Source organism: Camelina sativa, chromosome 14, assembly GCF_000633955.1.
Source record: "Camelina sativa cultivar DH55 chromosome 14, Cs, whole genome shotgun sequence".
Classification (NCBI taxonomy): Eukaryota; Viridiplantae; Streptophyta; class Magnoliopsida; order Brassicales; family Brassicaceae; genus Camelina; species Camelina sativa.
This window is the reverse complement of record NC_025698.1, coordinates 12,405,597-12,417,234: the sequence shown is the minus strand read 5'-3', so window position 1 is coordinate 12,417,234 and position 11,638 is coordinate 12,405,597. Positions and strand designations below refer to the sequence as shown.

At 33.0% G+C, this 11,638-nt stretch overlaps 1 protein-coding gene, 1 non-coding gene and 1 pseudogene across 3 annotated transcripts; all 3 read left to right on the top strand.

Moving 5' to 3' along the window:
• On the top strand, window positions 2,198–2,277 carry TRNAL-UAG. Its single transcript has one exon. It is a non-coding gene; the product is annotated as a tRNA-Leu (tRNA).
• On the top strand, window positions 3,826–5,649 carry LOC104741172 (expansin-A10-like). 2 transcript variants are annotated; one of them, XM_010461962.2, is made up of 4 exons: window positions 3,826–3,891; window positions 3,998–4,155; window positions 4,237–4,549; window positions 4,929–5,649. In XM_010461962.2, exons 2-4 carry the CDS (start codon window positions 4,020–4,022, stop codon window positions 5,233–5,235), a joined length of 756 nt encoding a protein of 251 aa, XP_010460264.1. In that variant the 5' UTR covers window positions 3,826–3,891; window positions 3,998–4,019; the 3' UTR covers window positions 5,236–5,649. The 2 variants fall into 2 exon arrangements, with proteins under 2 accessions (XP_010460264.1, XP_010460265.1); XM_010461963.1 differs by having other exon boundaries at window positions 3,839–3,891; window positions 3,975–4,155.
• LOC109128888 lies at window positions 11,171–11,350 on the top strand (annotated as a pseudogene).

Below are 11,638 nucleotides of genomic sequence, written 5' to 3'. Positions count from 1 at the left end.
AAAAAAAAAAAAAATATATATATATATATATATATATATATATATATATTGGGTTCTTAAAAGAAACCAAAACTTTCATTCAAGTTTAGAAACCTTTGAAATAAAATTGGTACTTTTACAATATTTGCTTTAAGTTATGCTAAAAACTGAAAAACATACTGTAGAATGTTTCTTACTTTCTTTGATGCTACAAACTAAAAACTGAAATATTTGCTTTTGGAATTTCTTTGATTTATTTTATGGTATTATATTTTTAATTTAATTTTTTTAAACGGTTGAAACATTATTATCTATTATAATATCAATTTTCTTACCACCATATCCTATTGTTATTTAAAATTAATTATTTAAATCGTACCATCTTCTTGAGTGCTAAAGCTTTATCTCACTAATTAAACTCCGAATAAAAATATGATTCATGAAGTTATATTCGATTATACCTTACTCTCTCCTAAGTAAAATATTCTTTTTTCTTTTTTCTTAAGCAAAAGAATTTAAAAGGGAGAAAAAAGGAGAAAAGGTTCTCAAAATTGTCCACCACATATAATAAAACCATATGTGTTTTCTCGTCAACTTGACGCTATCTTAGTAGCCAAGTCGTAAGTAACATATAATTCACTTGAACAGACGATTCTTTCAGCAAATGGCCTACACCTGACCTAAATATAGTTAAATAAATGGATAAATATTACTATCAATATCTCGCTATTTAAGTATCTAGTTCGGTTTATATGAGCGATACTATAATACGAAAGCGTCTAGACTTGAGAAAAGATACCAAATTGCACCCCAAAAAAAAAAATTAAAAGAAAACCAAGTTATTCACTAGAGAGAGAATCGTCAGCAACAGAAAGTGAGCCATAGGATGAGACGAGGATAATAAAGGGATTCGAAGTCACGAATCTTTCTTTCTTAAAATGAACAATCTAAATGGAAGCCAATTTATTTGTTTGAACAAAAAAAGATCTTCCAAGAATCTTATCGGACGGTAGATAGATTAAATGCTCGAGCACTTCCTCGAGATTAACAGCTTTACGATAAAAAGTTGAGAGCTTCAGAATCAGAGTGGCAGACTTGGTTCACGGTCGTTAGATACGGGCTGCGGACATATGTGTTTCGGCTGTCAGTAAAATTTACTCTTTTCACTACGCATACTCATGCTATTGGTTATTATTACGTAAAGATGTAGCCTACACGCATACAAACATGCATGAGGACAGGGAAAAGTGGTTGTCTGATTTGCATATTACGACGAGGAAGTCACATGATTCACGGGATTACAATCATTTACTGTATATTTTGTACGTAATACGTTGTACTGATTTTGGCATTCAATTTTTTCTATATCATTGATATTAAATACAAGATTTCTGTAATTACGCATTTGTGATGTATACATGCGAACCAACTCATTCCTACGTGTTCTAATAGCAACCATGCGCACTTGACTCCACTGTGTGTTACTCTGTAGTATAAAGTATAAATAGGTATCTACTGATCTACGTACAGTTTTCTTTTCTTTTTGATAATTAAATATCTACGAAACTTACCAGGAAAACAAGATTGTTAAGTTTACCGTTTTCTCCAGAAGGATCTTTTGAAAATATATAATAAAAAACTAATCTAATCAATTAAAAAATTACAGGCAAACATACAAAAAACAGTGGGAGAAGCGAAAATAAAATAGGAGACGAGAACAAGCGGAGACGGTGAAAAGGACAAAAAGGCCGGCATGTGCATGCATTGGCTATTCATCCTATGCATTAATAGAAAATGTTTAAAACCCTCCACATCGCTTTCAACTCTCAGTACTCACTCCTACACTATACCAAAATCACCAATTTGATGACTCGTTAAAAAACACTATATTTGTTTGTCTTCTTCCAAAACCCGCGATTAATTTATTTTGACGTTTGTAAAACACATGGAATCCTATGATATTGTTGTTTATGTTGAGATTTTGAGTTTCTCCTATTATTGTTTATTATTGATTTATACGCACGCTTGATATTATGGTTTAATATTAATGTGTTGTCAATTTATTACACGTAGCATTATAAAAGAAAATGCAGGTGCGTACTAGATTCATAAATCGACAGGAGTAAGAAAAAGAATAGAAGATCAACGATTTTTTTGGCGTTAATGATCTAATCATTCATTTGTAGTTATAAGTACGAGTCTACCAACGTTAACAAATGACAATTTGGCCGAGTGGTCTAAGGCGCCAGATTTAGGCTCTGGTCCGAAAGGGCGTGGGTTCAAATCCCACAGTTGTCAAAATATTTTATCAATTACTTTTATTATCAAAAAAAAAAAACTACGAACGCTAAGACTCAAATGCTCAAATAAATAATTCATTTGCTCTTTTACCATAATTAAAACGTTAGCCTAAACAATGTTTGTCGACTCCTAGCCTGTGGTCCTGTGGCAAATCTGTGTATTCATTCCCTTTATTTTTCTATCATTTTTGTTGAGTAATAATATTTTGTTCCTTCACTCGAAAATGTATAGAGAAGTAACGATAAGCGTCAGCGATTTGGTATTGTTTTTTGTTGTTGTTGTTAAATCTTCAAAACGAATTGAAGGTGAAGGTGAGAAACAAAAGTAGTAGCGACTAGCGAGGGCCCATACTTGTTTATGAGCTGAGATTACGGGAGGTTGGCCGTAGATTTCTGCGGCTGCAAGTTCTTGACCTCATTAAATTTCAATAGTTACCATTCTCTTCTCGTTGATAATTTTCCTAAAAAATATTTATATTTTTCGAACTGTATACATGCATTACCCGATATATATGATTACACAGGTAAGGAACAGAGTTATAGGTTTCCTGATACGTCTAACTAAAAAACAGACCACCGGTGACCCACTTAGATTTCAGCTTGATTTTTCTGTCATTGTTTTAGCTTCTTTATTTTATTTCGTTTATGATTTTCGGATATTTTATCACTCTTTTACCGAATATATAACCCATACACGACATAATTTTTTATATATATTAAAATAATAAACCGTTCTCTTGTAGCAATAAATAAGTTTTTATTAAAGAATTGCCAAATCTCGTGATTCAACTGTTAACTAAAGACATAAATAAAGTTAGCATTTGAAAGCACCCAGACGACCAGACCTCCAGTATAATAACTTATTACTTTATTCTTTATAAGGTTAATTGTTTATTATATCGTTATCTTGTATATTCATGACTAGGTCACATTTTTCCAAAATGTTTTTACTTATGTTGGTAATTACTAATTAGTGGTCCGTTAAAAGTTGGCGGGTTACAATATTGAAACTCATTTAACATATTAGTATTGAATATTAGTAAATTATAACTCTATTCTACATTTCTAATGGTGTAACAAATGAGAATGAGAAGAAAAAAAGATTGTAAATAAACTTTAAAAAAGGTCCCCCTAAATAAATAAGTAAAAAAAAAGGCAAAGAGAGGCTATGAAGACGCATGAACGGTTTTGTAGCACACATGTGCATTTTGTCTCTTTTGCTTTTTATGTTTCTTTCTTGCCAATATTAATGCCAATAGGTTTATTTTGTTCAAGCAAAAAAAAAAGAAATTTAAAACCAAGTTTTATATTGTAAACAAAATATTAAAATAAGGCACTAACACCTTATTTAATAAACAACAAAAATGTTTGTTGAAATAAAGTTTTTTATTTATCTTGACCTTGTTTTTTTCTAAGAAAAATAAAGCTGGGTTATTAAAGAAAGTCCAAGTTAGTTGCCACAATCAGTGGCATAACGGTAAATTAGAGCCAACGTCCTCTACCTAAAGTTTTCTATAAATTCAACCACTCACCTCTCACTCTAAAACTCAACAACAGATTTTCACATATCTTTCTTTCTCTTGAAGGAAAGAAGAAGATCTCCAAGTCTCAAGTAACTACTTTTCTCCACCTACGTTCATTTGTTTCTCTTTATTTTTCTCTAATATACGTATTCAGTTGAGCTAATAGTCATAGACTTTATATCACCCATGTGCTAGGTTGTTAACACAAGAACTAAACATGGATCATCTCCGGTTCTTAGCTATGGTTATGCTAGGAGTAATGGCTTCTTCTGTGTGCGCCTACGGTGACGGTGGCGGTTGGATCAACGCTCACGCCACGTTCTACGGCGGTGGTGATGCTTCCGGCACAATGGGTAAAAAATCCTTATTTACAAAACTCATTTTTTTACAAAGTATCAAATGTACTGATCTTCAATGTTACTACTTCATTGTAGGTGGTGCTTGTGGATATGGTAATCTATATAGCCAAGGGTACGGGACGAGCACGGCGGCTTTGAGCACGGCTTTGTTTAACAATGGACTTAGCTGTGGTTCTTGCTTTGAGATAAAATGTGAAAACGATGGTAAATGGTGTTTAGCTGGCTCGATCGTTGTAACCGCTACAAACTTCTGTCCTCCAAACAACGCCTTACCGAACAACAATGGTGGTTGGTGTAATCCTCCTCTTCAACACTTTGACCTTGCTCAGCCTGTGTTCCAACGCATTGCTCAATACAGAGCTGGAATCGTTCCAGTTTCCTACAGAAGGTAAAAGAAAAATTCAGCTTCTAAGTTTTCTTGATTTACTCTGTTTTAGAAAACAGAGTTTATCATAATTCACATGTTTTCTTGAAATCAGTGAACTTGAGTTTTGATTCTGTTTGTTTGTGCAGGGTACCATGCAGGAGAAGAGGAGGAATAAGATTCACGATANCTCTTCAACACTTTGACCTTGCTCAGCCTGTTTTTCAACGCATTGCTCAATACAGAGCTGGGATCGTTCCAGTTTCCTACAGAAGGTAAAACAAAAAAATTCAGCTTGTAAGTTTTCTTGATTTGCTCTGTTTTAGAAAACAGAGGATATCATAATTCACATATTTTCTTGAAATCAGTGAACTTGAATTCTTTACTCTTGTTTGTTTTACAGGGTGCCATGCAGGAGAAGAGGAGGAATAAGATTCACGATAAACGGCCATTCATACTTCAACCTTGTTCTAATCACTAACGTCGGTGGTGCCGGAGACGTTCACTCGGCGGCGATCAAGGGTTCAAGAACAGGTTGGCAAGTTATGTCAAGAAACTGGGGACAAAACTGGCAAAGCAACTCTTACCTCAACGGTCAAGCACTTTCCTTCAAGGTCACCACCAGCGACGGCCGTACCGTTGTCTCCTACAACGCCGCTCCTGCCGGCTGGTCTTACGGCCAGACCTTCGCCGGAGGACAGTTCCGCTAAAAAAGGCAATTTGGTCAACCTCTTCTCCTTTTATCTAAAGTAAAACTCATTTGTGTGGTGTGTAGAGGGCATATTAGTAAACTCGGTTATTAAGAGAGTGATGCGTCGACTCGAGGGCTCGGTTTTGCAGAAGGCCTTGATGACGTCTATCTTTTTTTGGACCTCTTTATGTTTCTTTCTTAAAAGTAGTTTTTGTTAAGAAAGAAAGAAAAAAATGTTATAGTAGTTAATGTATTACTAAATACTGATGCAGAGGTGGAGTTTTAACTACCACCCGCTAGTAGTAGTAATGAGTAATTTCAAAGCGTGAGGGATGGGTTGTGATGTTGTGTTATGAGATTAAAGAAAAGTTGTTATGTGTGTTTGTAATAAATACAATTCTTTACTAAAGTTATTTACAACCAGTATCGATTATATTGTGAGCTTTATCATATTTTTTCTATAATCATATTCCTCTTAATGCTCATTTTATCTTTAGCTTTTGGATTGTAAGTGGTCGACAACCGACGTTTACAATCTCCTTCGATGTATTTCTCCAATGAAGCGAAACCCAACAACCGGGCTTCACAATCTCATCCTTCAATGTTTTTTCCACTTTAAGAACATTCAAGGTACGATGGATGTATGGAAGTTTGGTTTGCTTCAAGATAAACAAAAAGGAAGAGTAGGCTTGCTTAGAAAAGTTGTCTAAAAACATTTAATCGAATTATGCACTTGTTGTAAAAAAGTTTTTGTTTTTGTAATAAATATTACATTTTATGAAAAAAAAACAAAAAATGAATGAAGGATAGGTGCTTGCGAAAATGGTCCTTGTGGGAACAGTAAACAATAGACCTAGTGGTCCAAAACCATCAAAGTTCTATCAAACTCAAACAACCTAATTTAAGCTTAGGAGCTTGCAAGCTTCGAGATTAGACACCATAGTGAGATTAGACACCATAGTGACATAATAAGCTTATAATCTCTCTTTGGGTTCCATTATCATCACTATATATATCCTAATTTCAGATTTCACAACGGATGTATGTGATAGAATATACACCTGAGAGACTTTTGGAGATTGTCAACTCGAAGGGCGTTGATATATCGGGTGTTTCATTGCTGGTCATTGATGAACTTGATTCCCTTTGCAGTAGTGGTTATCTAGATGCTGTTAAATCCACTAAGCAGGCCATTTCCAGCAAACACCAATCAGTAGTTTTCAACTATATTCTATCAGTATGTGCGAGGAGAGATTATTGTGCTATGTTCTGTTATAGTAATCTCTGGTCTAAATTGAATAAAGGTCGCCTTTTAGCAGTTATGTGTTTTATGTCACGACATTATCTAAAGTGGAGTTTGATAAGTGTATAACTTTTGGTGTCTCCAACAGTAAATTGATGACCTACGTTACAAAGTGATCCACAAGAAGTAACATGGCCATGTGGTGGCTAGCGACTAAAGTAAATATGGGTCCCGCTCTGATGGATTTTGCTTCAACGTGACTCATCATATCATATGAACCGACGACATATGCACCACCCGGCTCTGTTTTACGAAGAAAAACAAGCACTTGATTCATGTGGGAAGATTTGAGCCAAATTTATAAGCCATTATAAAAAGCCCATTCGTTGATGGCATTAATGTGAGTGGATATGATCTGGATGATGGTTAGGGACTTAGGGCGTTTGAGAGAGTAGGGGTGACATTTTTGGTTTATTTTTTTTTTTTCATGTTCGTTTAGTTTAATCCGGTTTTGTAGATTTTTTATTAAAAATTTAGTTGCTTTAGTCTGGTTTGTTCAATTTAGTTCATGTTAGAATTGGTTCTCGATTATTTAAACATACAAAATCTTACATGAATCGTGGTAAGTTTGTGTGGGTTTTATGTATCTTTTGATAAAAATCAACGTGATAAATTGATCGATCGACAGATGGTAAACAAATAAAGATAAATTGATTAGAAGAAAAGCAAGACAAACAACTAAAACTAAAAAAATAAGGAAAAACGGTAAATGACAAACCGTTTTTGTGGTTTGAACGGTTTGTGGATATATATATAAGATTACGATAAATTACAAAGTGATAAAATTATTTATTTAATTAATTTCTTTTAAAAAAACATAATGGGTTATTGGTTATTTGGTTTAGCTTGGCTTCAAACCAACAAACCAAACCATTTGGGTTGAGGAAAAAATAAACAAACGGATAATGCATATGGTCAAGATTATGGTTCGGTTAAAATGCCTACTTCTATGATATAGAGCACTAGTTAGAACTTACCTCTGTAAAATACACGACTTCTAGATATGCAAATGTACATACACAACATTACACCTTCGAATGCATTTAACACCGAAGACACTCCCACTTGTTGACGATTTGGTAGGCAGCAGAATCAGAAGTTTCACATTGATACGAGTAAAACATTTAGGCACATTTAAAACATTCAAACGACTTTTAGATGAAGAACTTAATTTGCATTCACTATTCTATCTTTCCCTAACACACTTTTAAAGAGACAAACTTCTAGTTATGCTCTAACGGAATTTGTGAAATTTGGACAATATAACTCGGTATTCCTATTAGGTTATGTCAGAATTTTGTAGCTCGAAATGGTATACTATAAAAACATACTAAGACCATGTGCAATGGCATTGTTTTGGGCCGTCCCCCAGCAAATGTGTTTTTAAAATAAATCGAAAATGGCTCAATATTGAAGGATCGACTCTTTATTTGCGACGTTTTTTGGCCGTCCCCCAGGACAGTGGAAGGTGATGATTCGCAGAAGTTTTTGGGTAGTAAGCAAGCAGTATCGTCTTGATCAAATTAATTACTGGGAACGACGAAGCGAGAGCTCTCTCTCTCTCAAGGTACTGTAATTCCGATTTCTTCAGTTTTAGTTCCGACGTCTCGATCCTGCGTTTTTGAATATTCGAATCTTCCATCGCTTCTTCTCCGATCTTGTATTCCGCTGATCGTTTGTTTCCTTGTTCTTTTGGATTATGATTATACCCGGATCTATTGCTATTTGAGATTTCTTCAATCAGCTTGATTGGAGAAATTTTTTTTTGCGTTTTCTGGGTTGATTATGAGTACATTGTAGAGATCTTTGCATTTTTATGTTTCGCATATGTGATTCTCCAATGAGATTTTGTGCCTAAGGATGTATCAAATGAGTGTGGGTTGGACCAAAAACCATAAACACCAATGCTCAACATAAAAATAAGAAACTTTCTAAATAATAATATTAAAATTAGGGGACCAAAAATCATGGGACACCAATGCCCATGCTCTAACATTTTCACACAAATTAATAGAACTATAAAATTTTTAATTATACTTTCTATTAAAACACTGAGTAATATTTTCCTTCTCTAATTAATAAGGATTAATACTAGGAATGGAATTAACATCTAGTTTAAATTTTCACATAGAAAATAAGGGAAAATCACGTTTTAAATCTTCAAAGTGTAACTGGGTAGCATTTTAAACCTCCAGAGAATTTCACTAACACTATAAACCTTTAAAATGATTTTACTAACACTTTGAACATTTAAAATGATTTTACTAACACTTTAAACCTTAAAACTAACTTTCATTTTTGTACCGCCATAAAAAATAATGGAATAATAATATTCGTCAATGCGAAATAGTTAAACTATGTTGGTTTAATTAAATTTTAAATAGTTTAGTTTTTATATAAAAAAAAAATTGTGTTCATTTTCATTGTAGACAAAACTTTTACGAAGTTATTCTTCACATAATTAATCCTTTTAATAAATGCATCTCCAGTGGATTCTCATTCAAATCGATTGACTTCTCATTGGAAACCAATGAATCTTTTAAATATATTGTTGTCTTCAATTTTACATTTATCAAATGTTTTAACCTACCTCTGATTCTTCATTTTTTTTGCTTTGATGTATTTTTTTTATCAGTAGTCATAAATAATTAAATTAAATTAAATTAATTAAATCAGTATTTAAATCAAACCAATATAGTTTAACTGTTTCACGTTGACGAATATTACTATTCTATCATCTTTGGTGGCGGTACAAACAAGAAAGTTAGTTTTAAGGTTTAAAGTGTTAGTGAAATCATTTTAAAGGTTTATAGTGTTAGTAAAAATATTTCAAGGTTTAAAGTGCTATTCTACCACACACTTTGAAAGTTTAAAACGTGATTTTCCCTATAAAATAAAACACAAAACGACACTTTTTGTAAAACAAAACTGAACTGATAAAATCACTCTTATGACAAGTGGAAACTAACTAGGTACTATATTAAATCTAAACACAATTGACTTAATTTTTCATTAATCTTTTAAATACTCTTTCTCAACTATTTTTTGTGGCCCAGCTTTTTGTATGAACATCAAAGAATATTTGAAAGAATTTATATCATGTTCCTTGACCTTGAGATTAGTTAACCAACCATGCAAACATCAAGTAATAGTTGTTATAATTTCAGGAAATTGTATATTACTGGTGAAAATATGAATCTTCTATTTATTTCATCAAATGTTTGCGTTGCTTATTTATTGGGACAAAATAAATTCAAAATTTTGAGAAAACCCATTCCATTACATCCTGAAATCAAAATGAAGTTGATCCAAAGCCCATTTAGAAAAAAAAAATAGTATACATCCAAGACGATAACCCGTGGACCTTTGTTCTTCTTTCACTCTCTCTTACATTTGTCATCCTTGATAATCAAATACTGTGTTGCCTCTTAGTGGTCACACACTCGCACGTGCATATTCATCTCACCTGCTTTTCTTTCTATTTTCATTTTTGTTTCCTATATTGCAGCGTCTCTTCCAAATATTAAGATTGTGTGTTTAGAATACGACGTAATATAATTATAATTTCTTTACAGAAAGATTTTGACTATTTATTCAAGAATTTCACTCAAAGTTTAAATTGATGTATAAAGATGTGTATATCTTTGATTCCTAAAAAAAAAAAAGATTGTGTAACAAGAAGAAAAAAAAGTTGTGTTACAAATCAAATTTCAACAATTCCGAATTAAACTTGAGTGAGACTAGGAGAGAAGAAGATATAATATACGAAGAAATGGTTTGATAAGAAAGAATAACCACACACAAAGTGGATATGATTAAACAATATTGATAACAAGATCAAAGCTTGGAGTAGGATATCTAGATTTTCCAAAGAGAGGAGTTATGAAGTGTACGCCATGAACAGTTGTGAATAGTTCGTTTGATTGTGCAGCTTCCCAATACAACGAAACAATATGTATGTTTTAATAATATTAATTGAGTTAATACAATTTGTTGGTCACGAATAGTGTAGTACAGTGTGCACCATAAGCTAATAGTTTTTGTGAATGGTTTTTATTTTTTAAACGTACAAAAAAAAAAAGGCTTAACAGTTTTATGAAAACAATGAAAATTTTCCTGAAGGGATGAATGTCACAGACAGGTACGTCAAAATCATTGTTTGTTACATTTTTGTGTATAATACAAAAAAATGCTGAGAGTTTGTTTTCAAAATTTTGTGAATCGAATATTCATTTATACTGTTATGTCCACGTCTAGAATTATGAATATTCAAGATTCGCATTATTGTTTTTTTTTTTAATGTTTTTCTTCAATGGATATTGCCATTTGATGAAGGTAATCAGTATAACCCTATCAATAATAACAGTTTACCAAACCCGTCACATCCAGTCGTTTTTACCACTGGGATAAATCTGTAGTCTGACTTTGACTTTGAAGTTTTGAACATTACATCTGTCTTTGTTTATATATACATTATAGGTCCCTTTTTATTATATTAAATAGGTTATATAGGTCCATCATGAGCATTGGTGCATTAATTATTGGATTTTGCGAAAAAGGGCATTGAATTAGTCTTGATTCCATGAACTAATATCTGATGGGATTTACGCTTCGAAGCTCTTTGGGTACGCACACAGCTCTATTGTCATAGATGGCTGTAGCATCACCTGTCCTTCAAATACTGAATCATCCATACCTTCTGGATTCATCAGAGGGTCAGGTTAGCTACAACCCATAGACCTCTCCTTGCCTATTCAACTCTCTCGATTTGGATCTGTAAATTTTTGCTGCTGAGGTTCAGCTTGCTTATTGCGAGCGTTATACTTGCTGAGCTGTGACACACATCACCAATTTCACCACTACTCTCTCTCCCTCTCTCTATTCACAACTATTGTTTTGTCTCCATTTCTTTCACTTTTTAAGATTCTTATTTAAAGTGACCTTTTCCAATTGCTTTGTTTCTTATTTTGGTGTTAGAGTTAATATTCCATACGTACGCACTCTACTAGTTTGTTATGGACTTTTTAATCATGGTGTGGTCCCATCTGTATTAGAGGACAATGCACAAAACGAGTTATATATTTAAATGTGAAATTTGCAAACAATGTTGTTGCTGATA

Coding starts and splice junctions, on each gene's coding strand:
- LOC104741172 (XM_010461962.2), top strand. CDS start 4,020: ATGGATCATCTCCGGTTCTTAGCTATGGTTATGCTAGGAGTAATGGCT. Junction 4,156..4,236: donor TGATGCTTCCGGCACAATGG/GTAAAAAATCCT, acceptor ACTTCATTGTAG/GTGGTGCTTGTGGATATGGT. Junction 4,550..4,928: donor GTTCCAGTTTCCTACAGAAG/GTAAAAGAAAAA, acceptor TTTGTTTTACAG/GGTGCCATGCAGGAGAAGAG.